Here is a 27,335-nt window from a genome sequence, read left to right as displayed (position 1 = left end):
CCTGAGAAATTTAACAGTTGGGTATTGGCCAGCTCCCTGAAGGGTGTGTGAACTAAAAGCCTCTGCGACGATGGAGACTTCACCCTTTTATATAACCTTACCATCCAACGCTTCTAAGGACATGTTCCCCAACAATCAGATTTCTAATTACACCGTCAAACTGGCTAAGGCTGTGGACCTGAAGGGGGACTGGGAGGTTGCCCTAACAGAAATACAATACCCTAGAACATGGAATACATTTACCGCTGCCGAAACCAAGTTTCACATCAAGAGGGAACAGGACCCCATGGGCATACACACATCCTTCCCACCAGGCTACTACCCGCACGTTTCAAGCATTATCGAAGCCATCAACAAATCCATAGCCAGTATAGAACCACATCCGAATATTCATCTGGTGTTAGATAATGTGAGAAGGAAGGTATTTCTTAAATCCATAAATCGAAACACTCTATTTAACTGCTCAGGTAAATTAAGAAGGATTTTAGGGACAGTACAACATGTGAAAAGCCCCGTGGAACAAGATCACACGTGCCCCGATATTAATGGGGGGTTCTACACGCTCTACGTGTACAGCGATATTGTGGAGTCTCAGAGGATAGGTGATAGTTACTCGCCGTTGTTAAGGTGGGTGCATGTACAGGGTGATAATAATACCATGGTCAACATACAATTTAACAAACCTGACTACGTCGCAGTTTCTAAAAACCATTTTGACACTATTTCAATTATGATCTATGATGATCAGTCTGAGCCGGTGGCCTTTAAATACGGGAAAGTTATTGTCAAGCTTCATTTAAGGCCTAGACACGACAGAGGGTATTAAGCAGCCATCATGGTGGTTATGAAAACGTACGGAGATCCGTCTATGTACAGAGACTATTACAGAAGTCAAGCCGGTTATGGAGGACCACCGTACTTTCAAGGTTCACCTGTTATGTACGGGGCTGGATTAGGAGGATTCTTTAGGAGTCTGTTTAGAAGAGCTATGCCTTTCCTGAGAAGAGGCTATGAAATTGCAAAGCCTCATGTGAAGGCGGCTGCCACGAACATTGCGCAGGAGGTAGTGGGGTCTGTTACATCGGCAGTTGCAGAACGCATGAACAAGCAACCTCAAGAAGGAGCTGGTTTGATGTATAAACCACGAGCGAGTGTCAAAAGGAAACGGCGTGTTTCCAGACGCAGGGGCCCCCCAGCCCCCTATAAAAAAAGGAGGACAGCTTCAAAACGCCCTCAGAAAAGAAGAGCTCCAAGACGGAAGAGAGCTGCGAAGAAGCGAACCGGCTCTAAAGTAAATATTTTTTAAAGCCTTGTACACACAGCCATGGCCTTCGTACATTGTGGATCTGGAGAGTGCGCCAAATCAGAGTTGGACTTGTTTAGTCTAAAACCCACGCAGACCAGCATCGAAAACAGCTTCTTCATGGAAGTGTCACCTTTAGCAGCATTGACACCGCTGGCACCTATAGAGTTTTATGTGTCAGGGGCCACGGATATGTATTTGGATCTCAACAACACTCTGCTGCATCTTATGTGTAAAATCGTAAAAGCGGATGGGTCCGACATTGACGATGACGCTAAAGTGGCACCAATCGCTTACCCTCTAGCTACCATGTTTAATCAAGTGGACATCACCCTGGGCGACCGACTCATCACCCAGAACGATAACATGTACGCCTACAGAGCCTACATTGAGAGCATTCTAAATTACAGTAGCGACGCCCTTGACACACAACTTTCAGCTGGTCTCTTTCACAGGGATACACACGGGCATTTTGAAATCACAGCTCTGGATGGTGATAATAAGGGCTTTATAAAAAGAGCGGGGCATGCTGCAGCCAGCCGTACCTTTGACCTCCTGGGGCGCATACATTCGGACCTCTTCTTCCAAGATAAACTGCTCATCAACGGAATTGATCTTAAAGTCAAGCTCAATCGTAACAAGGACTCATTCTGCCTCATCAACGGGGATGCAGAACAGTACAAGTTGAACATACTGTCTGCGAGCCTGTTTGTAAAGAGAGTGAAAGTGTCCCCGAGCGTCAGGTTAGCACACGCCGAAGCTTTGCAAATATCCAACGCCAAGTATGCTGTGGAAAGAGTAGCTCTGAAGGTATTCAGCATCCCTGCAGGTACCCGCTTAACACAACAGCAGAATTTATTTCTTGGACAACTACCAAAGCTCATCATCATAGGGTTTGTGGACAACACAGCTTTTAGTGGCACCTATGCCTCAAACCCCTTCAATTTTAAACACTACAACATCAACTACGCGGCGCTGGTCCATGAGGGCAATGTGATTCCTGCAAAACCCTACACCCCCAGTTTTGCAGCCGGTCATTACATCAGGGAATATCAAGGACTGGTTTCGATAACAGGAAAGCATCAAAGGGACTGCGGTGTAGCGGTGTCAAGAGAAGGCTATGGCCGTGGATACACGCTGTTCGCATTCGACCTGACACCTGACATGGAAGATGGTGATCACTACAACCTGGTCAAAAATGGGAATCTAAAAGCTGAAATACGATTCGCAGATCCACTGGTGGCTAATGTGAACATGGTCGTATTCTCTGTATTCGACAGCATCATTCAGATCAACCACGCAAGGCAGATTTTGTTTGACTATCTTTAAAAACATTTGTGAAATGGATACTGTGCAGATACGTGACTTCTTAAGCAGACATAAATACGCTAGGAAATACTTTTTGGGTGTTTTCCCTAGCGACGGTTTACCAGCCGAAATAGGGGCAGAAAGACCATGCACCCTAGTCTTTAACACAGACCCGCATGACCAGGCTGGGACACATTGGGCAGCAATGTTTATAGATGTTGACAAGGTTACGGTGTTTGACAGTACCGCAGAGTTCCCTGAGCACAGACTCTATACAACTCCTATATTCAAATTTGTGAAAAAAGCTGCAGCTGTGGTGGAGTATAACAAACTAAGGGTTCAGGATTCCATGGCTATCACATGCGGGGAACACTGTATTTATTTTATCAGTAAAATGTCACAGGGTCTTTCATTTAGAAATTTCTTAAATCTATATCCGGGGGATCTTGTTAACAATGATATTATAGTTGCGAAATATGTAAAAGAAAACACCAGGGTATCGGTCAGACCTGTGAAAACAGAATATGTACCTTGTCAAAACTGTAAGGGTTTATAACAGTTGTATGCTTAATGTTGAACGTATAAAATAAAAGACATTATATTTTTTTTAAAACATGTATTCAGACTTGTTATTTCAATATACATGCACCATAAAATGTTTTTTTGAAAGATGACTGAGACGGTTTGTAAAGTTATAACAAGGTGTTTATTACAAATATTTAGTTGACAAAACTTTATTGAAGAAACATAGGAATAAAAATCACACACAATTAATCATAAATCCATGCGAAGGGTGATTTAGGAGCTGTCTTTTTTTTTCGAGCTGGCACCGACGGTGCAGGAGTAGCCCATTTAGGGGATAGCCTTCGGACTTCAGAACCTGTAGGCGATGGCAGTAGGGGACTCTTCAAATTGTCTAGCAGTCTGCGGTGTTCATTATTACCAACGATCGTGGAGGGTATATTGAGTTCAGCAGCGGCCTGCAGAAACTGCTCCCAGCCTCGCGGTGCATTTTGAGGTGTCAGGATTTTGGGGTGTGTGAGACCTTTCACTAGATCGTACATATGCGACCCTGCAACAGGTTGGCCCTTGTAGAGAAACTCACCTAGCTCATTCCAAGAGACAAGGTCTTTAGAAGCGGCTAGTTTACTCATCAACATCTGCGCAGCCCCTCTGTGCCTTTGACCTATATTTTTTAGGAGGTCTCCAACAAAGGTATCTGAGGCTGTCGCATCATCGGGAGGCGGTTGTAGGGGCTGAGGGTCGGGGGCCTGAGCAGCTGGTTGTTCAGAGTCTGGGGTATATAGAGTCAACTTGTTCTTCTCGGTATTCCACTGGGTGTAGTAATTTAAGAATTTTTTGAGAGTGTTGTTGTAAAGGTTAGCCTTGTCGTAGGGGTTTAGATCAGTCCTGCTCAAAATGTCTTTAATTTCAGCATCCAGGCGTAAAGTCTCATTTCTACGGATATCCCATGCGTTGTCCGTGGTGGACCCCAGCTGCTCCATTTGCTGCCTAGGAACCAGATACATTTTTGTGGCATGCTCCATCACTGACCCGTAAGGAGGCTTGTAATTACAGGTATAGCTATCCCCAGCAAGTTACCTATAAAACCTCCAGACTGTTTCACCAGTTTCTTCTTTGTTATGAGTGAGGCCCTTTTATTACTGAGCTTCTTGATGAGCCCCTTCTTCTTCTTCAGAACCTGTAACTGACGCTTTGATATAGGGACGTTGCCTTTTAGGGTGTTTAGGGCTATTTCTGAAATGGCAGCCACTAAATCGTCAGAAGCGGTGCCCAGGATGGCCTTTCGGTGTTGGGGGCTGGCTGTAACAAGCATTTTCAGGAGAGCTAAATTGTGGCGTAGGTGTGTAGACATGGTCACCACTGAGCGTTATAAGGGCTGGTCTGTAAATGGTTCTAAAAGACATCACCGCTGCTTTTTATAGGGCCTGGTCTTGGGCTTTGGGGTGTAAACTACAGGTAGCTCTGTTGGAAAAATATCAGCCCTTAGTCTATAGTCTTCTAGAGTTTCATTTTTTAAGTCTACCAACAGGTACCCGTGGGGTTTTGCTGTAGCGTCGTTAAAGGCCTCCATGAAGAAGTGTGTGTTTCCAGGGTACATCTGTTTAGCTATGACAGCTATTTGCTGTTTGTCACGGGGGTTTTTAAATAAAACAAGGTATGAAGCGTTGAGAGCTATAGACCTACTGTTCTTGCCTTTGTAAAACAAATTCTGCACAATGTAGCAGATGCTTAGATTGCGATGATGTGAATATTGAGTAAAAGCTCTCTCTAACTCTGGATGATCACCACCTTCACGCATCAGATCATCAACAATTATCATATTTACAAGGGTTGGTGGTAGTAGCTCATCATCGTTGAGGTTATCCGGTATACCCTCTATAAATTTGATATGGGGGAACCGACGGCCCAAGTCTGTATAAAGAGGCTGCCAGCATGAATAAAGCCATACAATGTTGTTAGGGATTTGTGATAAAGCAGAGGCGGCATTTTCTAAGAGCTTTTTTATAAAATAGCTTTTACCACAGTTTGAGGGTCCTGCTAGCACGCAGGAGAACGGATGCTGCAACCTGGTGTCCATACTGTGGCGGCTGTCTCTCTAATGGACCTAATAACCATAAGGCAGTGTTTTATAGTCGGTGGTTAGGACCCTTTTATCAAAAACAACTCGCAATGTTTTATGTAGAGGCTGGGTTGTGATTTCCCACTTCTTTTTAGATCTGACTATGCAGGGCTGGTTCACAACTATGGTTTTAGCATTCTCAGAATCGTCTGCTGTAGCGTATTCGTGTACCAGATTCTTCAGACTATCAAAATTGATTTTTACAGTGTTGCTGACATTTAAGGTTATCCCTTTGACCTTCATACACACCTTGTTCTTGTTGGTCCGGTAACTGTATGTCTTAGGCCCTGAGGATGTATATTCTTTTATATACTCATCCTTATCTAGCTCACTGGTTAGATTACCCAGATAATCTCCTAGAGGAGGGTCTTCATCCCCCGGTTTGCTCAGAAAAATCACAGAATCTGTATCGTGATACAAGCAGCGATCCTGGAGCTTATCCATAACCCCGTAAAGCTCTAGACGAGCGTGGGCTGTCGTGAAGCAGGCTATGAAAATGTTTATGTTGTTACTCGATGTGGGGTACTCTTGGGCGTATTTCCAACACAAAGCTGCGGTATCGTCATCGATAAACTCGCAGCTGGACACCTCGTAGCAGGGGGCAAACAGGTACTTGAACAGTTCATCAGGGTCTGATATTAAAGTGGTATTTGAAAGGTTTGTGCGCTGTGCAAATTTTCCCCATAAGGAGTTGAGACAGAGTTTGGCTAACTGTCGGCGTGCAGGATTGACCTCTATCAGATGGGGGCGTAAACTGATACCCTCGTGAACGTAGTAGTCATCGATGTATTTCTGTTTTGCATCCTGACTAGTACACCATTCAGGATACCCTGAGGCCTCCTGTTTGTCTCTGAGAAACAAATTAATGTAGGGGGCAAAGATTTGTGTTGTAGTGCTCTTAAAATGCCACACTTCGTGTACTCTACCGATCCTGTACCCTTTCTCTAAGGCAGCTTGTACCTCGATGCTACACCAGGTCCCTGTGAGCATCCTTTGTTCATCGGTGTGTCTGCAGCCATCAATCTCTTTAAGCATCGCACATGTTCGACATAGGGGGAACATCAGCTTGCCATCGACTCTGCATGGTAACACTGGGAAGTAAAGCTGCTTAGGAGGATAGATTTCACATTTGATAAGCCCAAAGTATTCGGATAGGGGCTTGAAATCTCTATAGATGATGGTGGGGTGACCCGTTGGGTACAACTTCATCTTGTTCACAAAAGGGTACAGACTGGTGAAATCATAGTAGTGTATTTTCTCACCCTCACCAACGACCTTGTACAGTTGTATGGCATTTGTACGCCCCCCAAATAAGGCATCACGGGGCTCCAATGGTGTGGGTAAATGATGAGTCTTAAGAAAAGAGCAGAGGTCTGTGTCGGTTTTTAACATGTCTAACCACTCGTGCTCCCAAAGAACTCTCATAGCAAAGCCCTGGTTTTCAACATACTGGGCCTTTGTCAGAGTACGCCTGTATAAGTGTTCAAATTTGGCACCCAGCATTTTGTTATACTCGTGGGGTTTGTAACACTTGGGGCAGCCGTGGTAAAAACAGCCGTTGAATTCAAAGGCTGTCGGCACACCCTTAATTACAGAGTACCCGTCCAGGTAATAGGGGCCCAGGCGGTATTCACCACCCTGTAAGGCATGTTGAATTTGTATGTTTTCCTTCTCAGAGACGTGCATGAGCCACTGGATAGAGGGGGTTGAATAACGTTTCTGTTTACCGTTATAGAGGTCTGGCGGTACTAGAGCGATAGTTTCAGGCATTAAAAACATGTGTTTGTAGATGGACATACACATGGATGCCAGAGTGACGTTTTGAAATGGGTCTATGTATTCGACCGCTTGCTGTATTCCAGGGGTTTTGGGTGTCAAGGCCTTGACTTTTTTAGGCAAGGTCTTAGGTTTCAAGTCCTTGACTTCTTTAGTCATAGACACCACAACATCTCTGAAGAGGTTACAAGCTTGCCGAAGGATCATTACATCAGCCTGACAATAAGCTTTCAACTCTGTTTGAAAGTGAAACTCCTTTTCACGGTTTTCAGAGTACCACTGTAGAAAGCTCACTTTCTCATCAGGCATCATGTATTCAACCCCATAGCTGTCAGGAGGCGGCATGGGTCCCACATAATTTTGGTTAGCCCAGGTGTTAAAAAAGTGTGGGAAATAACCTTTACACCCTGGGAACCCAAAGGCCTTTGGCAGCTTGCTCAATTTCATGGGTAGGAAATTCAGGGTGTCTATGAAGCGTATTTTTAAAGAGCATACTGTCATCAGCATCAGTTTAGACCCCTGGGTTATGAGCTCCACTTGTATCTTTTCACGAATCATGTCTCGTAGAATAAAGAAGGAGTCATAGGCTTTCGAGTTGTGGGCGAGCATGGTATATCCTTGGAATTTGGCTTGAATGAAAGTGCTCAGGAAATCACCAACGCACGTTCGTCCCTCAAACTCCCAACTGTCGTCGGATGTTAGATGGTGTGCGTAAATGTAGTTAGGCTGGTGTACCCCTGTCTCTTGTGTGCACTCTATATCAAACACTATATAGTCTTCGGTCTTGGTCTGAGGTGGACCTTTAACCATATAACACTGATGGTTGGTGCCGGCCTCGTAAGACACATGGCAACGGGGGCATATCATACCTTTGCACTTGTGATCCGTTGCAACATACCGCCCACACTCGCTGCAGTCCTTTTTAGGGACACATTTGAAAGATTTCTCGTGTATGCTCAAGCAGTTTTGCGAGCGACAAAACAGCCTACACGTGCTGCACCTCACCTTCAGGGTAGCGTCTTCTATACAGCCAACCCTCTGACACATCTTACAACACATTTCACACTGGTGGTGTGTTTTATTGTTGTATATATGGTCACAGTGGGCGCACACATACTTGGCCCCCAGAAAACCTTTTAGGTTCAAGATGCCGTAAAAATGATTTTCCATGTGGAGGACATATACGGTCTTGTTTCTCACAGGTTCCCCGGTTGTAAAGTACTTCCAGGAACCGCTGTGATAGAGAACTTTCACCGTCACGGCGAAATAGTTCTCAAAAAGACCTATATCGCCAAAGCCGACCATTCGGTCAGGAGGTATTTTAAGATCCTCATGGGCTTCAACAGCTCTAGACATGATGACAGCGTCAGGGGTCTTGCGAGCCATCAGCAGACCCACGATGCTGGCCGCCAGACATGTATTGGCAGTGGCGTTGGTAAAATTGAGCAGCCACATCTGTTTCTTACCAATTATTTTACTGTATAGTACGCTCTTTAAGGGTCTGGAAACACCCCCCTCACGCCCCCGTACAATGAGGGCTATGACTCTAAAAGTGCCATAGGCGACTAGTTCCGCCTTACTCTGTAAAAGCCTTTGGAGGTTTTCTAAAAATTGCACAGCGTCAAAAACATCTCGGGTCTTACGCCTGGTGAACAACGGCGTGTCAAAACCCTGCCCCTGGAAGCGGAGTTGGAAAAAGTCATTAGGCCCCACATCGTGTAACAACCTTTCTATGAGCTCCTGCACAGCCTGATGTATAGCCAGAACACCATGAGTGGTTGATGTTATTTGGTGTAGGTTAACAAATCTAAACTCCTCATAGTGTTCTACGGCCCTAAACCTCTCTACATTGCGAGTGTAACTTCTAACACTCTCTAAAAACAAGGGCTCTGGGCCCTCATCAGTAGGAGTGTGATTTGTGGAGGTGTTCTCTGTTGTGTCATTTTGGGAGGTCATGGTGGGACCTGTCTCAGGGGTTCTTGTAAGCCTGCGGGTAGCGCAGATTCTCGCCTTCTTCAGCTTATTTATTAAAAGCCGGCGTTGCTTTGTACTATTAAGCCACTTTTGTTTTTTTTTACGGGCCCAGGCTTTTCGAGATACCATGCCCCAGCCTATCTGAACAGGTAGGTCGCTGTCGTTGGTTGTCTTGTTCATGGAGGCCTCCGCTACAGTTCCACCCCAAGGTCCTTCTGAATGTTGGGGTGCTTGGAGTTTTAAAGCCATCCCCCCGACCCCCTTCAAATGACCGACCCTAGGTATGTTAGACCCTGCCCCTATGTATTGTCGGCGGTGAAGTGTTGGATTATATGCTTCAGGCTTTGATCTTGAAGCTGTGGTACCATGCTTGAAGGGTTCTAGGGAAACAGGTGTATCTTGTTTGGAGGGGTCTATGGAAACAGCGGTGTCTTGTTTGAGGGCTTGTGGGGCCCCCGATGGTCGTTGCCTGAGTAGTTTTAAGAACCGTACAGCCTTTGTCACTAATCTCTGGACCTTACGGTTATATTTTGGGGTCCTCTTAGGAGTAACAATGGCTGTGGGGGTCTTTAGGGGCTGGTACTGACATAGTCATGAGTGTGTACCGTGTATATCGGCCACAGCCGCCTGACACATCTGTATGATCTCTTTTTTACACACCCCAACCCGTGCCACGACCAGATGTTGGGCCTCCCTCTTGTTCCTGAGATTGGAAAACCCCATATCCATTCTTATGATTGCACGGTTCGCCTGTCGCTTTAATTTGCGAACAGCCATCTGGATCTCTTTTACATGTGTCTTCAATGCCTCTTCAGTGTTTACAGACCCATCTTGTTCCTGCTTCGGGGGGAACACCTTGCGAGGTCTTATAAATGGTGACAATGCCTCAGGCACATCTATACTGCCACCAGCTATGGCGGTACTGGACACAGGTCTGTACACGGGCATGTCCCAGGGGATGGACATGGACCTGTACACAGGGGTGGCAACGGTACTGGCCTCAGGGTTGGACACTGTACTGTACAAAGGGTTGGCAGCGGTGTTGGTCTCAGGGTTGGCCACTGTACTGTACAAGGGGTTGGCAGCGGTGTTGGCCTCAGGGTTGGACACTGTACTGTACATGGGGTTGGTAGCGGTGTTGGCCTCAGGGTTGGACACGGTACTGGCCCCGGGACTGGCCACGGGACTGTACACGGGATTGGCAGCGGGGATGGCCACGGGACTGGCCACTGGACTGGACACGGGACTGTACATGGGATTGTCAGCTGGACTGTCCAAGGGCCTGTACGCGGGGCTGGCATCGGGGCTGGACACAGGGCTGTACATGTGGATGACCGTGGGACTGGTAGGGTCGTATGCTCCTGGAGGGGTCCTCGGGGACAAAGGGTCTGAGGATTGTGAGGAGTTGTCATTGTAATCCTGGGGCCTAGCTGAAATGTATGTGTTAGGGTGTGGTGCATGGTTACCTGTGTTCTGTAAGCCATCTGTGTTCAAAGACCTCTGGTACACCGCTTCTGGGGTTCTACCAATGTTGTATACCATCCCCCTCAACTCCTCAAGAGCGTGGCTATTCATGCTAGAAGGACTTTCTAGGGGTTGCGCATTACCACCTGTTGATACCCTAGGCTGGGCCTGAACACTTACAACAGGCTTTGGGGTTTGCTCAGGGGCGTGCACCTCTACATGCACAGTTATTTTATTAGCCACTGTCTGGGGTTTCAGGACGCTTGGTGGATCCTGGCTTGTATTAGGGTTGCTGAGGGACTCTGGTAACGGGAACTTAGGGACCCCCGGTTTTAGCTTCAGATGTTTTCTTGAGAGGCGCGATGTTTTAGGGGTTTGTGGCGGCGCCGCCTCTTCTACAACCACCGGTACAACTACCACCTCCTTGGGGCTCAAGGTTGTATAGGCCTCATTCAAGGGCTTAGCATCCTTTTTTATAGATAAATCTAAGGGGTTAGCTTGGGGCTCAGGGGTGCTAGGGCTTTTCTTCTCAGGGCTTAAGAGCTTTGCAAGGCCCTCGTGGAGCACCGCCGTTGTCTTCTTCTGGTTTAAGGGCTCTGTTTGGGTGTCTGTGAACACCTTACAGACCTTCACCCTTTTTAAAGGGCTGGGGAGGTTCTCTGAGTCCCCCTGATTCTTCTTAAGGGAGGCAGGGTTTGTAAGCATACCGCCAGTGTTGGCCCCTCCCCTGTGCAGAATAGATTGTTGTAGATGGTTGTTGAGCGTGTTGCTTGGTGTGTAGCACGTGGATAGTTTTTCCTGGCGTACACGCCTACTCACGACTTTTGCGCCGCTTCTGTTGTTCTGGACGGATGTTATGTCCGTTAAGGGCGGCGCCGACCTCTCTTCAGCAGCATGTTTCTGAGCCGCTTCTAAAATATAAACAGAAAAAAATATATATATATTAGAGTAAGCATAAAAACAACACGTACAATCAACACCATCCTAAGTTCTACACAGGCACCTTTTTTATATAGGCCTTCCTACAACCAGCTGTACCCTTCTGCTTGAGAGTCTGTAACGCCTCTAGTACTTCTCACACCCTTTTATAAAAAACACACCTGAAAGAGGTCTTTTTACAGCTCTTTTCTTTGACAGAGGTCCCACTTTAGAAGTTGAAGCTTTCCTCTTCAAAGGAATTTCTTTTGAACATTGCGCCGCCTCATGGACCTCAGCACCGCCCTGGCATAACATAGGGACACCTGTAAAGAAAAAAATAATACCCAACATTAGTCATCTTTCTGAGGATTACCTCTATAGACCCTCAGGGTCAGGACGCTGTCCTACTCCGCCAACTCCCTAGCGCCTTAGACAGTTTAAATAACAACGGCATTTTTAATTACCTGTAGGAACTGTAGTGTTTTGCACCTTGTTCATAGCGTCTTGAGCCGCGAGGAACAACATAAGATCGTCATAAGCTTCTTGTAGGTCGGTGTCATTAGCTGTAAAAGCATACAGACATGAGCCCCACATTAGAAAAGAAAAAAAGAGAACTTGTGCGTTGCTGGTGTACAAAACTACGTAGAACTACACAACTCTAAATATATATACCTGGCTGCGGGGCTGACAAGTGACCATCGCTGCTAGTTATTACAGCTGTGTCCACCGCAGGGGGTACATTGGTGACGGTTGCATTTGTAGGGTCTTGCATCTGTATTAAATATTAAATAAAAGAACAGGATTTAAAGCACCTTTCATAAATAAAAGTATCACAACTTCAATCAATTCATGTATACATTTTAAAAAACTATTAAGAGGGGTGCAACAACAGACATTTTTTTTTTAAAAAAGCGTTGTATGTGCTGCGCTAAAACATATGTTAAAAACAACCTGCGCCATATCCTTTGCTTCTGGGGTAAACCACTTTAGGTACACATAGTCCTTCTGACCTACAAAAACTGCCCCTAGGTTCATGGTACTCTTTGGTAACACGTACATGCCCCTTTTCTCTTGTAACACCTTGGTTGCGACCTCTCACTTTTTTGTGTGCTTTTGATAGTTGTGCCAGTGCCACAATTGCCTACATAACGCTTATTCTTGTGCTTGAGTGTCTACCCTATATTGCAGGATTATACCTCTAATTGTACTTTGTTTTCTCTTGTAACCTACACACTTGTCACTTTATTTATTACTCATGTAGCTTAACGCTTGCTTTTGTAACCGTCATACATGTCACTTTTTTCCTCCTGTAATACCCCACTTGCTAACACATGTATTTTGTTTGCACACAATTGAAATTTTTTTGGCCATGTAACTTAAAGCCTGCTCTTGTAATTTGCGCTATATTGGCAGTTTTTTTTGTTTGGCATCTTTTATGTAACACCTGTAATTCTTAGTCCTTATCTTTTGCAACTGGTGCTTATGTAAAGCGCTCTGACACTTAAGGGTGAAATTCGCGCTACATTTACATTTTTTTTCTGTTTGGCATCTTTTATGTAATACCTGTAATCCTAAATCCCTATGTTTTGCAACTGGTTCTTATGTACAGCGCTGTAACACTATCGTGTTCGCGCTTTCTCTCAATAAAATGTTTAAACAAAAAAAAAAAAAAAAAAAAACACACACACTGGGCCTGCAGGGGCTTGATCCGCCCCTACAGTGATGCACTGCTGACATCACTGAAGGGGCGGACCATGCCCCTGCAGGCCCGGTGAAGCGTCCGCCCTCCCTGCTACAGCTGCTCTGTTGGATCCACGTGGGGACCGTGGGAAAATGCCCTCCCAAGACCCTCACAGCCACCGGAGCCCTACACCCCAGCACCCTCGAGCCGCGCCTTGTGAAAGCGGACTCGAGGGGCATTTACAAAAAAAAAGCGGGACAACTCGGCACTCGGGCTCCGGCGCCCCTGGAGAGACACACGGAGCCCGCCCTCAGAGCCCCCCCCCGAGCAGCGCCAGCCTCAAGCGGGCTCAGGGGGGATTAATTTTAAAAATAAAACTAGGGACCGAGGCAACCCCCCAAGGACACCGGAGCCCTACACCCCCGCACCCTCGAGCCGCGCCTTGGGAAAGCGGACTCGAGGGGCATTTACAAATAAAGCGGGACAACTCGGCACTCGGGCTCCGGCGCCCCTGGAGAGACACACGGAGCCCGCCCTCAGAGCCCCACCGAGCAGCGCCAGCCTCAAGCGGGCTCAGGGGGGATTAATTTTAAAAAACGATGGATCGAGGCAGCATTCGGGACCCCGGAGCCCCCACCAGACACCCAGAACACGGTCCCACAACACCCCGAGCAGCGCCATCATCAAGCGGGCTCGGGGGGATTAATATTAAACACAAAAAAAAAAAAAGCGGCAATCGGGGCACTGAGCCCCCAGGGACACCCTGACCCTAACCCTCGACAGCGCCCCGGAGAAGCGGACTCGGGGCGATTTTTAAACAAAAAAAAAGCGGCAAGCGGGGCCCCAGAGCCCTGAAGACCCCTCACAGACCTCCCGTGGCACCCCCGAGCAGCGCCAGCCTCAAGAGGGCTCATGGGGGCTTATTTTTAAAAAGCGGCACAAGGGCACCGGAGCCCCCCAGGGACGCCCAGAGACCTCCCCACCCAGAACCCCAGTGCATCTCCAGAGGATTTTTTAAAACGATGCACTCAAGGACCCTGAACATCCTGGACCCCTCCAGCTCACCCCCTTATAGGCTCTCCTACACAGATACAGCCCCATACTTCTGATCCTCGAAAAGCCCCAAAACAGCAACTTGGTGAGTACAATAATGCATTTTATTTATTTGTATATGTATGCCATGTATTTTATTTAAAGAACCTCTGGCACCCCTGAAACAGTAGTAGCCTCTAACATTTTATTGACATTAAATGTACAGCAGCCTGGTAAAAAAATGTTTCTATGCTCTGTAAAATATACGTTTCCCCTCTACATGTACCCTCCTAAGGCCTATAACATTATGACCCCTTAAATACAAACCCTGCAAACTCTAACTTATGCCACCACCCTTATTAACATTAAATACACACACACACACACACACACACACACACACACACACACACACACACACACACACACATAGCTTTAAACTCAATGCATCAGCAAAGCCTTTATTCACTTTAAGCACATTTACATTACAATTCACATCTTGTAAAAAAACTTCTTTGTCACCATTATTCACATTAAACACAGCACATAGACTTAAAGAGTAACAGTTTACAAGCCACACTACATAGTACTATTTTTTTAAAAGTACAACTTTTTTATTTATTTTTTTAAACTACATGTACACCCTAATACAACATTACACCATCCATTATTTACCTTCTTTACATGTTGGCAGGCTGCGTCAATCTGGGAGAAGTTGCTCTGGTCCATTTCTTGCCTTAGGATCCAAGCGTTGGCTCTGTGCCTTCAAAACAATCCAGGCCAGTCACTCCCCAAGGTTTTGTAGGGCTTGATGGTGTAGAAATCCACAAAGGTTTTTTGACTTGGTTGCTGGTGCAGGAGTCCTCCAGGTACAGCAGAACAATCCACGCCAGTCACTCCTCAAAGGGGGGTTTTTGAATGGGTGTTTGGCAGTGTTCCTTGAGGGGCCTTTTATACCTGTCCAAGCATGCTAATTAGAAGCCCCCCACACCCTTTATGACTTTAGGGGGTTAGAACAATGCCCTGATGGCCTTTGGTTGGGATCCTTTTTTTCTATCCTTGTTACTCAAACTCAAGGCCTATCCTGGGAAGAGTGGGGTTAGACAATGGGGGCCGGCGCAAAACTCTTCACACCTACGTCACACATTCTCCTGGGAAGTAGGGAGCCCGGGAACAGGATCTACCTTGGGACTCACATATTAAATTTCCTGCCAGCCATGTCAAGTTGGAACTAACCTGTCAAATTTGGGACCAGGGGCTTTGTGATGTGTGGGGCTATCCTGGGAAGAGTAGGGTTAGACAATGGGGGCCGGCGCAAAACTCTTCACACCTACGTGACACATTCTCCTGGGAAGTAGGGAGCCCGGGAACAGGATCTACCTTGGGACTCACATGAATTTCCTGCCAGCCATGTCAAGTTGGAACTAACCTGTCAAATTTGGGACCAGTGGCTTTGTGATGTGTGGGCCTATCCTGGGAAGAGTGGGGTTAGACAATGGGAAGCTTTGCTCTACTCTCTTTTTTCTTATCTCAAAATCTCAGGGCTGGCTGGGGGTTTATTATTTTATAAGGGGTTTGTAGTAACTTATTTTTTTTTAGAGAGAATTACCATTGGTAGGTTTCTGAGGCCCCTTTGCCACTTTGACACCTACATGACACATTCTTCTTCCCAGGCCCTGGGCTGGGGAACTCAGGACTGCCCCATCAGCTGTTCAAACAGCTGATGGGGCATTCTTCTTCCCAGGCCCTGGGCTGGGAACGCAGGACTGCCCCCACCAGCTGTTCAAACATCAGCTGGCTGCAAACCCCAGTTCTAAAAAAATGCACAGACATTTCCAGCCTACAACCATGTAGTTTTTTTCTATGCACTTTTAACATATACACAATTACCTCATGTTTTGCAGCAGAGCAAAGCTGTCAAATTTAAGACTAGAAGTTTAAGACCAGACTGCTTAAGGTCAGGGCTGATCAAACCCTGGTCTTAAACAGTCCTGGCTTTAAACTGTCAAAAATAAGGCCAGAAGTTTAAAACCAGACATGTCAAAAGCTGTCAAAATTGCGACCAGCAGTTTGCGACCAGCGCTGTCACTTTTGCGACCAGGATTTTTTGATGGAAGGTATCCCTTCTTACTACTTACACTTTATAAACAAATACAGAGACAATCTATGAGCCCTGCGATTACTGCTTATAAAACAAAAAGCCAAATCTGAATGCTTTTATAGAGCCGTGATTTGAGATTATAATAGTACATCAACTATTCAAATTAATGGAAATAAGGTCTTCCAACGTCTTCTTAACCTTGTCCAGGGGTCCTGTATTTTGCCTCTAAGAGAAGTTTTAGGAATTCATAAAAGAGAGGATCATATCGCCCTCCAACCTGTACTATATTGGCCACGTCTTTGATCAAACCCAGCCTTTTCAGTCTATTTGAAAGCTTTGCATGATTTACACAGGAATACGCCTATCAATCTGTTCATTTGTTCAGATGTTGCTAAAATACATTTACTGCCAGGAGATATGGGCCCACCCTGAGAGCCTAACATCTGGAAATAGGACGGTTATAAAGACCCAATGCCGGGCATTCGTGAGAAGGCGCGACTCAAAGGAGGGGTCCTGCTCAGACAGTTCACAACAATAAAACAATTTATCTCATAGGAGCCGTCCCATGAAAAATTAAAAGATACATGTACATACAATTCAGACTAGGAACTCTCCAAGTTCTTTCATTTATTTCAGTTTGGAACAAGCAGGTGAACAAAATTGATAAGTGTGACTGCGGTCTATGCAGATCTGATACAATTATGCACTTAGTTCGTTTGCAGTAAAAAAAAATTGCACACGGAGACCAACCTTTGGCAGATAATTATAAAAATACAACATCAGGAGCTAAACGGAAGCGCATGAATTTTGCTATCAGACGGATTGTGGCATCCTGCATGTTGTCATCCTGCAGGCTCTCCCGGTCTTTACTTTCTGTGCATGCATGATGCACCACTATGATGTATAGGTTCCAGTCATACGATTGGTTGTGTGTTCGTTCTACTGTGGAATTTGTGTGCTTGTCTTTGAATGTAAAGTCAGTTGATGGGTTCCCTTGGGCTCTGATGTATCCTAGAAGATGTACATGCTGAACTGCAATAAATGCACCGCTCACCCTTCACGTGTAGGAGCGCACTACAAAGCTACACTGATCCAAAGGAAATTCCTCAGGCTGTAGCAACATGTCTCCAAGTGGACGGCCAGTGCCACGGAGTTATCCCACGGAGCTGTTCCACAGCAACACACCCGCTAGATGCAAGGCTCTTACAAATACTTCAGATGTCTAAGAAGAAGACGTTTCCAGCTGTTATTGAATACTTGTGCGTTTTCTTCACCAGTGGAAGCGTTTTACAATGCTGACTGCTCGCTAATTACCAGAAAGGTGTGATATTTAATCAGTAAAATGTATTCAAAGCATGCAGAGTTGAATTCAATTACATCTCATCACCACATTACCAATACCTCTTAAAATGAAACACGTTTGAACTTGAGGAATGTCTTCATCCTTCGAGTTCCATTTCACTGAGAATGCGACAATGGAACTTGACAAACCTCTTATTTTTTCTATACGACCGGTGGGAATACTTCCATTGCAGTCTGCAAAAGCCAGGCAGGAAGCACCCAGGGCACACTGGGGGAGTGAACTTACACTGACAATGCCCATGCCACAGCCAGGAGTTAGTCTGACAGCAACAGCTTCTTGAATGCACATAATGGGAGCTAGCAAAGATCTGGTTGCTGCTTGTGATAAACGCACCATCTGCTTCAGAAACATTCTTGGCAAACGACGGTACTTCTTCGGAGCACAGGCATACATGGACAAAACACACAAAACAAGAAAGAGGACAGGGCAATGCTGAACATTATCCGTTTTTTTCCTAAAAGCAAATCACCAGTTCTGGGAGTATTCGGTTTCAGTACCCGCAAAGCACATCCCACCTGCAGAATACATATTTTTGGAACAGCCTCCACATTATGAAAGTTGGACATCTATTTGCAAATTGAGCATCGTACAAGCCGTAATAAGAAGACATGTTAAGAATGAATGTAATCACGCCTGGCAAAGGAGGCCAGATGCAGACAGAGATCCCTGTGACGAGCGATGGTCGTTGCCTGGAGACCGTGAAAGGGCTTACGCTGCAAAATCTTCCTCCCTGCGGGAATGTCCAAACAGGCCGCTGTGTTACTGAAAAACACGCACTTGCTTCAAGTATCACGTGACGTCAACGGTTACCAGGACAGTGGGACTAACAGGGAAAGTAAGGTCGTGGTTGGATTGCACGTATTGCGGCCTCAAAGGGAAAGAAATTAGACTGCATACGGAAGTGAAAGGTCCATGAGCAGTAATGACTGCATTGAGAAATGGTGCGAGCTCAACTAATGAGAAATATTACAAATGCTTTTCCTAAACTGAAACGCCATATCCTATTTGATATTCGCCCCTTGACATTTTTCTAATATATGAATGTGCCTGGCAAGATTTTGCAGTGCAAAAAAAAGTCTAAATAACAGTGTTTTATATGGGTGTCGTGTTAATGTTTAAGCAAAAGATTAGAGCTTAACCGAGTTCATGAAGATTTGATAGGGTAAAAAAACAAGCATTTGCAATGCAATCGGTCTCCCATTTGAGAGAGTTAGAGCTATTGGTGCTGTAAATTTCAATGTCTTTTACCCATGTGTTTTGGTATGGAGTGTAGTGGATTGTACGTGATGTGAAATGGAATTATGTGGTTTAAATTGGAATTGTTAGTTGTGGAGTTCTGTGGGTGGAATTGTGTGATGTGGAGTGTAATTGTATAGTGGAGTTATGTGGCATGGTTAATAGATAGGGGTGAGAGCTGTACAGAATAAATAGAAAGGAAGATAGAGAGGGATAGGTAATTCGTGCACAAAGTGGGGAATGAACTCCAGAGAGAGGAGCAGAAAGACTGAGAGAAAGAATGGGAGGGCAGGCCACAGACACATAGGCAGAAGACACCCTAAGAAGAGGAGGAGAGCATGGGTTTAAGGGTAGGAAATCTTAAAAAGGCAAGATAAAGGAACTGTCTTTGAAGAACTGAAGTGAGCCAAAATAAAAGAATTGAAAAGTGCATATGAGAGAGAGAGGTAAGAGTGGGAGGGCCACCCGCAGGGGGAAGATGAGAGGTGGAGCAGTGCACAGCGCAAGGAGGTGGTACAGGAAAATAGCATGTGTGGGCAGGCAGTATAGAGAGGAAATAGGAAGTGTGAGGGAAGGATGAGAGGGTGCAGTGGAATTGCAAGATGAGAGTGGGGAGAGATGGCAGGGTTTGTTGAAGTGTGATGTAAAGATGGGTTGTATTGGAATTGTTTGTTGTGGATTTGTGTGGTGTGAGATTTTGTGGTTTGTGAGATTGTGTGGTGTGTAGTTGCGTAGGGGTAATATGTGGAATGGTGTGCTGTGGAATTATGTTGAAATGAAGACCCTATATAGATCATCTTTTCTGTACACACTGAGGAATACAATATGAATTTTTAAGTGAGGAAGAAACTGTAGAATGCATCTTCAATGTATCTTCAGTGTCCAAATAATAGTTGTGTTATTAATGTTAATATTATCAGCCTCCTTCTATACACCTTCCCTAATTGCCTCCTAGTGCCCTGAAGCAGCACGTGTGGTATGCAGCCCCCATGACAGCACTACACCAATTAAAACTAGGGTTCGTTTTTAGGGTATTGCATTTAGCCCTAATTATTTATGTGCTTCACTCCTCTGTATCCTCATTTATTTTTGCTTTTTTCAAAATGTATTTTTTTGCAAGTATTTTCCAGATATATTGAACTTAGTCTGGATAACTGCAGATTCTCAGAGCTATAATTGCATGCAGTAAAACACTTTTCTGCAAATGTCTGCATAGAAGCATGTTAAAAAATGTGCAGCTATTTATACACTACTAACAAATATGTTATTATTCCCTATGCTATCAAGTTAGATAGCTATTGGCCTGGCACTCATGACTGACAGCAAGGAGAACCAGTCAAAGCGGAGACGTGCTTTCTATAGTTTTCGGTTTTCAGAAATGAAAACAGACATGGAAAACATATACTTTTCTCTAAGTTATCTATGGATGCAACTCAGTAAAAATGGAAATCTGTGCACTAGCAGCTTTAAAAAAAAATAAAGACACTATACTGCATTACATTTGTAACAGCACTTTTTCTTTACGCTAGCACCACTGGTAATGTGAAGGTCTGAACTTGTATAGTGCCCAGTGCAAAATAATCTTTCTTGTGGCTTTGCATGGTGATAAACTTAGCAACCTGGTGCTCACCAGCACAAACAAAAGAAAAACAATTGACAAAAAAAACAAAACACAGAATCATCCCATTCCGAGAATATAAGCTCTTCACTGACTAGCTACTAGAAAAAAAAAAAAAATATATATATATATATATATATATATATATATATATATATATATATATATATATATATATATATATATATATATATAAAAACCATGCCCAAAAGAGAATATTGCTTCTTGTTTCCTAAGACTGCAAGGGGTTTCAATATTGTCCTAAGTGTTAATCCTACGTTCCCTCATTCAGCACATTTACTATGAAGATGGTCCAAAAGGAGGTCAATGCACTTGAATAAATGTGTGTCCTGGCACGTATTAGTAGGTCTGTTGGGGTGTTGATATGTAGGAAACATCTATAACATTAAAGGTCTAATTATCAACTATCTATTATGGAGAGTTTCTACCTTAGAACATCAAGTTGCAATATAGAAACCCCAAATTTGCCTCTTGTTTTTTAATTTCCCGTGAAATCCCTCTTTGGATAGCTACCCACAGAGGTACAGTAGTAGAGGGACGCCACCTCCATTAATTAATGTGGAGTGAGTAGAGACTAAGTCCCATGTTGCAAATTTTGGATTGGATGAAAGCCAGATCACAGTAGGTTAGCCTGGTGTTGCTGTACACAGTATACGTGTAATGATACTGGTGAGTAACAGTGCAGGCTGGTGTCAGATTGGCTGTGCACCTGCTTTGTGTGCCTGTGAGTAAGTTTGTGCACAAATGTTCCAAGGTGATGTTCTGTCACAAACGGACGATCCACAGAAGTACCCTTTTACATAACTGGGTTGATAGGTCTTTTCCCCCACAGCACCGCCTTAAGCCCCTAACCTTCACCACAAATCTGGACCCCTACCCACCCAGCCTTCCAAACGCCTTGTTGAGTGTGTTGCTACTGTCAAGACGTGCTGTTTTATGCATGCTACACCCTTTCACCTCCCATTGAGCTTCTAAATGATTGAATCCACCCTGCTTCTGCAACCAATACCGGACCAATTGATTGATCCGGGATTGAAGAACATAGGAAGCGCGAGAAGGAACTTCACAGTCCGGTTGCAGGCCCAATTGATCAAGGGCATATATGTAATAGTGCAACAAGCTATCTATGGATATTTGAACAATCGCAATCAGCGTTAACCCATATTCAGTATCCAGCAGATTCCTTCAGAGACGTAGAAAAATAATTTTTAATTGCCAACTGATACCTTGGCATTCTTGAAGATGTGTTATTGTAAGCTTTGGACCCACCGCTTATGAAATAAGCTAATAAACCTTGTCACCTGGATAGAAGAAACCAAGCGATTGTACCTATCAGGAGCGTATCTGCCTCCCCGCTAGATAAGCAATAGTGTGCAAGTGGACAGGATTACGAATAGGATCAACCAAATGTCTAACCACAAGAGTTTTATTAATTTCTTGATAAAGAGGCTATGAAGTTGGACAACACCATAGAAACGCATCTCTCACACAATTTGTGTAGTTGGCTGAAAATGTAGATACCAAACGAGTGTCTAAGTTTCGGTCTATATACTGTTTAACACAAATGTGTTTTTTAATGACAAAGTGGACTGTCTTTCTCTTCTCTCTCTTTTTTTGTGTTAACATCAATAATACACTTGTGGTTTCTATTATTTTGATAATGTGATAATATTACAATGTATGTGACATGTTTTTCGTGTAATTCCTTGTGATATTTTAACTTTTTGTGCTAGTAGGAAGAAATGTCCTTTCTGTTTTTAAAAAATAACTTTTTAGTCAATACATTCTGTATATTTTCTACTACTTACGTATTTTTGATTTACTATTTGGGCCTACAGTATAATCTCAGAAAGTGTGACCGGTGATGATATTTGTGTATTGGGTGACTGAATACAAGTGGTGTTAATTTTGCAGCAGCAACCAAAGGAACATTTGCTTTTTACTTGTTTCCATGACCTTCCCAAAATAAGGGAGTAAGGAGATTGGTCTAAAATTTCCTAATTTATTAAGGTCTGCCCTATGTTTTTTAAGAATAGGTTTGTCCCTTGCTGATTTCTATTTTGCTGTAACTACTTCCATATTTAGTGATATATTGAGTAGGTCGGTAAAACTGTACTAATGCGAGAACCAGGGCGGACATAGTATCATATTAAACAGGGTGAGACCAGGATCCCCGTATATTGAGATCTTTCTCGAGTTACCATGGTAAACTCCTTCAACAATACTCTATGGGCATTTTCGGTCCTTCTGCGCTCCACCTTTGTTTCTTCTGCAATATACTTAATAAAGGTGTTGTAGATTTTAATTATTTTATCCTCGAAAGAAATAGACAGCTTTTCTACCAGGTCCTGTGATGCTGGAATTGATGCCTCACAGGATTTGGGATTAGTGATTTCCTTTAGGATTTTTTATGGTTCCTTATTTGAATTGGCTGCTTTGTCTATTCTGTTAACATTAAGTACGCTAGGAAAGCTCACATTGTCATCTAGATATTATCTGTGAGCACTTTGTAGGATAGTTTGTCATCATTTGTTTTTGATGATCTACATTTACGCTCTACTTTCCTGCATGATGCCTTTGCTATTTTTAGGGAATCTGTGAACCACGGGGCAATCTTACTCTTGTGCTTAGTTTTATTATTGACTTTTGAGACCGGAGCTATTCTGTCCAAGGTTTGTGAAATTGACTTTTCAAAGGCATCCAGGGCAGAGTCCAGACTATTATAACCCCTAGGTGAGTGTGTTTGGGAGGAGGGGACACAAAAATGTGAGGCAAATGAGGCTAAGTAGATTTTCTCCAAGGCTTACTTGTTTTTTGGACTGTGACCTGACCTTCTAGGGGGATTTCTAACTGTATATAAAATGTATTAAGCAAAAGACACACAATTGCTGGACGGAATGCAGAACAAATCAAAACATTCACCCCCAGTCAAGACATCTGGGTTAAATCCATCATTCTTTTTCTCACCAAGCCCCCCCAGTTTAGACCTGGCCATATGCAAATCAGTCTTGACCCTGTGCCTCACAGGAACAGTCCAGCCAGAACTGCCTAGCCCATGCCCCCCCAGTTTAGACCTGGCCATATGCAAATCAGTCTTGACACTGTGCCTCATGGGAACAGTCCAGGCCGAACTGCCAAGCCCATGCCCCCCCAGTTTAGACCTGGCCATATACAAATCAGTCTTGACCCTGTGCCTCATGGGAACAGTCCAGCACAGTGGTCTGACCAAAGCATTGGGGAGGGGGAATTTACCACAATGTTTGGTTCATTAGTGAACAGAAGGTGTAGGGTGTGCCCTGCAGTGTGTGTGGGTCCTATCACCTTTTGCTATAGACCTAGTGCCTTTAGGTCCGTCATTAGACACGTTTTGTCAACATCGGATGTTAATTCTGCATGATATTTATGGTCTCCAACCAACAGGAAGTTGTCTGCTGCCAAGATATGTAGGGCAATGTGTTCTGTCAGTTTGTTACGGAAATCTTGCTTTGGCCCCGACGGTCTGTACACATGGGCATCTGTCCCATGTGCCCTTACCTGCTGTTTCCATTCAAAATATACACACTTAAATCCAATCTGCAAAATGTGATTCTATTATACTCTTATTTATTCTGTTTCTGAATTACGCACATGCAGTGTCAAAATGTCTGCACATTGGGAATTTCCTCCAAAAAGTCATTCAGAAACACATTCAACTTGCGATGGGGCAAGGTTCTCCTGTATGCATTCCCACCACTGCCTGCCCTTGAGTTCTGAGAAAAGGCAGGACAGATTAGGCCCAAGCCATCTTATTAGCCCCGGACTGGGTCAAGATAGTATGGTACCCAGACCTAAAGAGCATGAGCATTTACACTTCGATCTGGCTACTTTTTCAGGAGGACCTCTCACCTCACCAACAGGGCAATTATAAGATGAGGTGAAATCTGAAACCAGAAAAATCCACTTGGGATGAAAGAACAAAAGGTAGTCCTAAATAGGAAGTACTACAGCAGTGTTTGGGGTTGGAAGTACTCTCAAACTTTTATTGACTACACGGATTTCAAATAGCGTGTCCTTTCCTCTAGAGGTTGGCTTCATTGCAATACACAAGTGTGGGTGTGTGTGAGAAAAACACACTGTACAATATACAGGAGTCTTTACTGGCTTATAAACTCTATATTTTTGTGGCAGAAACGGCAAAAACAAGTTACTAATCATACCCCGAAAAGAAAACCTTGTGCTCCCTTGATCAAATAAAACAAGTTCCTTACCTTGAGTAACACTCTTTCTGGTGAGAACTCGAACAGTAATTTCCACACCCTTTGACTATTCCCATATGCCAGCCTGGATCCAGAGATTTTATTTTAGCAATGCTCACATGTACCGATAGGTGGCAGCATATGGCTCCATCAGGACTTACCGCCCTGGTTGTGATGGATTAAAGCAACATAAAATTAGCACCTCTGCACAATGATGTCAGCTTCTTAATCTTTCTCCTTTGGTGCTATCAGATGCAGAGCACCTCAAACAAACTGTCAGTGACAGTGTGCCAAAATCCAACTTGGGACCTTGATATGATATACAAGTGTCCACTTCACAGAAGGAAAGGTAAGACAAGTGTTTCCAATAGGTAAGAAACTAGTTTTTCTGGTGCATACTTCTAACTGCAGATTTCTCTTCTTTATAAAAGAGATCCAAAGCAGCATTTCTGGAACGTATATGGTGTGAGGAGAGGACTTAGGTTAGGAAATCTTGTAAGACCAACCAGATAAAATAGGCCTACAGACAGACCTGGTTGTTAAGGCATTAGTGATTTGTTAACGTGTGCACCGACGCCCACATAGCTGCCCGACAGACATCCAGAACCAATACATCCCTTATCCAATGCCGTCGTAGTGGCCTGGGCCCTGGCGGAATGAGGCGACAGGCCTTCTGGGAGTCCCTTCACCAGAGCACAACAGATTTTAAGGTAGAATACTACCCACAAGGGTACAAACCCCTTTTGCAACGCCTTCTCGTTTTTCATCCTAGTGAACCCCACAAAGAGCTGATTATTTACATTGTGGTCTTGTACCGTCAATGTACAAACTCAAACCTCTCTTAGTAACAAGCGAGTCGAGACACTTTTGAAGGATATGGGAGAGTTAAAAAATGGCAGCAAGGTTGTCGATTAACCAACATGGAAGTGGGAAGGCAGCCAAAGTCTGCAGGCACAGTTCCTGTATTTTGTTCACTCTGCACACCGAAGTGATAGTGAGAAGAAAGACTGTCTTGACAATGAGTCCTTCACAAAACACACCACAAACGGTGATCTAAATAAAAAGGGTTAGTCAGGCAAGCATAAATGTCAAAAGCGAAGACAAGTGTCCCTTAACTGTGCTCAATATAAGGCTGTGCTGGGCCAACAAAATGGCAAACAATACATCAGAGAGTTTGACCTGCAAAGGGTCGAGCTGATGTACCACACAGCAGGCCACAAACCTTTCTTAGTAGCTGGTATAGATGGACACTATGGACAGGCATCTGGCTTCAAGAAAGACCTCTATGACTTCAGGTGTGGCAAGTCAAAATAATTAGCTGCCTCAGCTCAATCTCCAAGCACAGAGGTGTAAGTTGTGGCGATTCAGGTGTAGGACTCTGCCCTTTTGGTGAGACAAACTGCCCTCCTGATGAAGTAGCCAGATCGGTGTGTTAGTGCTCATGCAATTGAGGTCTGGATACCACTCTATCCTGGCCCAGTCTGAGGCTATTAAGGTGACTCAGGCCTAATCTGCCATGCCTTTCCTCAGAACTCAAGGATAGGTAATAAAGGGAACGTGTACAGGAGAAACTCGTGTTTTGTGTTTCTCAATTACCTTTTTGGAGGAATCTCCTATGTGCAGAAGTGTTGACACTGCGTTTGATAATGATGGCAAACAGATCTAAACTGAGCACAGACCACAGACTGAAGATGCCCTATGTCACCTCAGGATGGAGATGTCACTTGTAGTCCACTTGCTGACATCTGCTCAACTCTTCTACTTTGGTGTTGAGGGACTCTGCTATGTGGTTGACTACCAAACAAATATTCTGCAGGACCACCACCTCCAGCAATGTATACCCTCCTGACACAGAATCCCATCCTGCCCGTTATGGTTCCTCCTGGCAGTGGTGTTGGCTGTTAGGATGTGTTCCAGTCTACTCCTTGATAGCTGGTTCAAAACGGATCACCCAAAGATCCACAACACTGATGTGGTGCTGCCTGTCTGCTGCAGATCGTGGTCTCTGATATCCACAACCCTTAGACGACGGCCCAACATGTCTGTAGCAACTGTGATGTTTTGGGGTGATAAGGAGGAGGAACAGTGGTCTTCGCATGTCAGGCTAGAGCTTGTCCGCTACAACATGAGGTCCATCCCTTGTGAGATCTAGACAGCGTAGGAGAGACAACCTTGGTGCTGGCACCTTAGGTTTTGTTGGTAGTCCACACACGTCATATGGGGTTCGAGATGAGGAGGATGCACAATGCCAGGAGCCTAAGGAGCCTCAGCATGACTGAGGAACGAGTCCAAAACATAGAAATCATATCTTGAATGTACCAATCTTGCTGCAGTGGTGGAAAGGCATTAAATCAGGGGTCTCCAAACCGGTCCTGGAGGGCCGGATCCATGCCAGATTTTTTGGATATCCCCATTGAGATACATGTAGTTATTTTAAAAATCTGGCATGGATTCGGCCCTCGAGGACCGGTTTGGGGACCCCTGCATTAAACGCTACTGTGTCTGTGATAGCCCCAATGAAGGGAATCCTCTGTGCAGGGCTTAGGTGCGACTTCCATTCACCAATGGAAAACCCCAAAGAGATTCAGAGCCCATTTTTGTCCGGGGGTGCCTAAGACTGACTGTAGCAAGCCTGCCTTCAGCAACAAATCATTGAGTTAC

The 27,335-nt window shown here is 44.6% G+C and overlaps 3 protein-coding genes across 3 annotated transcripts in view; all 3 read right to left on the bottom strand.

Annotated features, from left to right (window-relative positions):
* Window positions 1–27,335, bottom strand: part of LOC147688989 (putative acyl-CoA dehydrogenase 6) — an 860,942-nt gene that overhangs the window by 60,753 nt on the left and 772,854 nt on the right. The window lies entirely within an intron of this gene.
* On the bottom strand, window positions 3,382–9,254 carry LOC147688991 (uncharacterized). The gene is made up of 2 exons (XM_086942296.1): window positions 6,085–9,254; window positions 3,382–4,123 (listed from the first exon to the last, which is right to left on the bottom strand). Exons 1-2 carry the CDS (start codon window positions 9,252–9,254, stop codon window positions 3,382–3,384), a joined length of 3,912 nt encoding a protein of 1,303 aa, XP_086798422.1.
* Window positions 9,485–15,294, bottom strand: LOC147688990 (uncharacterized). The gene is made up of 5 exons (XM_086941878.1): window positions 14,776–15,294; window positions 12,060–12,159; window positions 11,852–11,950; window positions 11,570–11,710; window positions 9,485–11,380 (listed from the first exon to the last, which is right to left on the bottom strand). The coding sequence occupies exons 1-5, from the start codon at window positions 14,827–14,829 to the stop codon at window positions 9,597–9,599; spliced, it is 2,178 nt and encodes a 725-aa protein (XP_086798004.1). The 5' UTR covers window positions 14,830–15,294; the 3' UTR covers window positions 9,485–9,596.

Source organism: Lissotriton vulgaris, chromosome 10 (genome assembly GCF_964263255.1).
Source record: "Lissotriton vulgaris chromosome 10, aLisVul1.2, whole genome shotgun sequence".
Taxonomy (NCBI): domain Eukaryota; kingdom Metazoa; phylum Chordata; class Amphibia; order Caudata; family Salamandridae; genus Lissotriton; species Lissotriton vulgaris.
Note: the sequence above shows the minus strand (reverse complement) of the source record. Positions and strands in the feature narration are given on the sequence as shown.

Bases quoted from the DNA above. Each gene is read 5' to 3' on its own strand.
- LOC147688991 (XM_086942296.1), bottom strand. From the start codon at position 9,254: ATGGCTTTAAAACTCCAAGCACCCCAACATTCAGAAGGACCTTGGGGT. The intron at 4,124-6,084 runs GTATCCTGAATG...TCTGGTTCCTAG, and splicing joins GACAAACAGGAGGCCTCAGG to GCAGCAAATGGAGCAGCTGG.
- LOC147688990 (XM_086941878.1), bottom strand. From the start codon at position 14,829: ATGGACCAGAGCAACTTCTCCCAGATTGACGCAGCCTGCCAACATGTA. The intron at 11,951-12,059 runs GTATATATATTT...ATGCTTTTACAG, and splicing joins CTTGTCAGCCCCGCAGCCAG to CTAATGACACCGACCTACAA. The intron at 11,381-11,569 runs GTGTGTTTTTTA...TTTATATTTTAG, and splicing joins TGTAAAAAGACCTCTTTCAG to AAGCGGCTCAGAAACATGCT.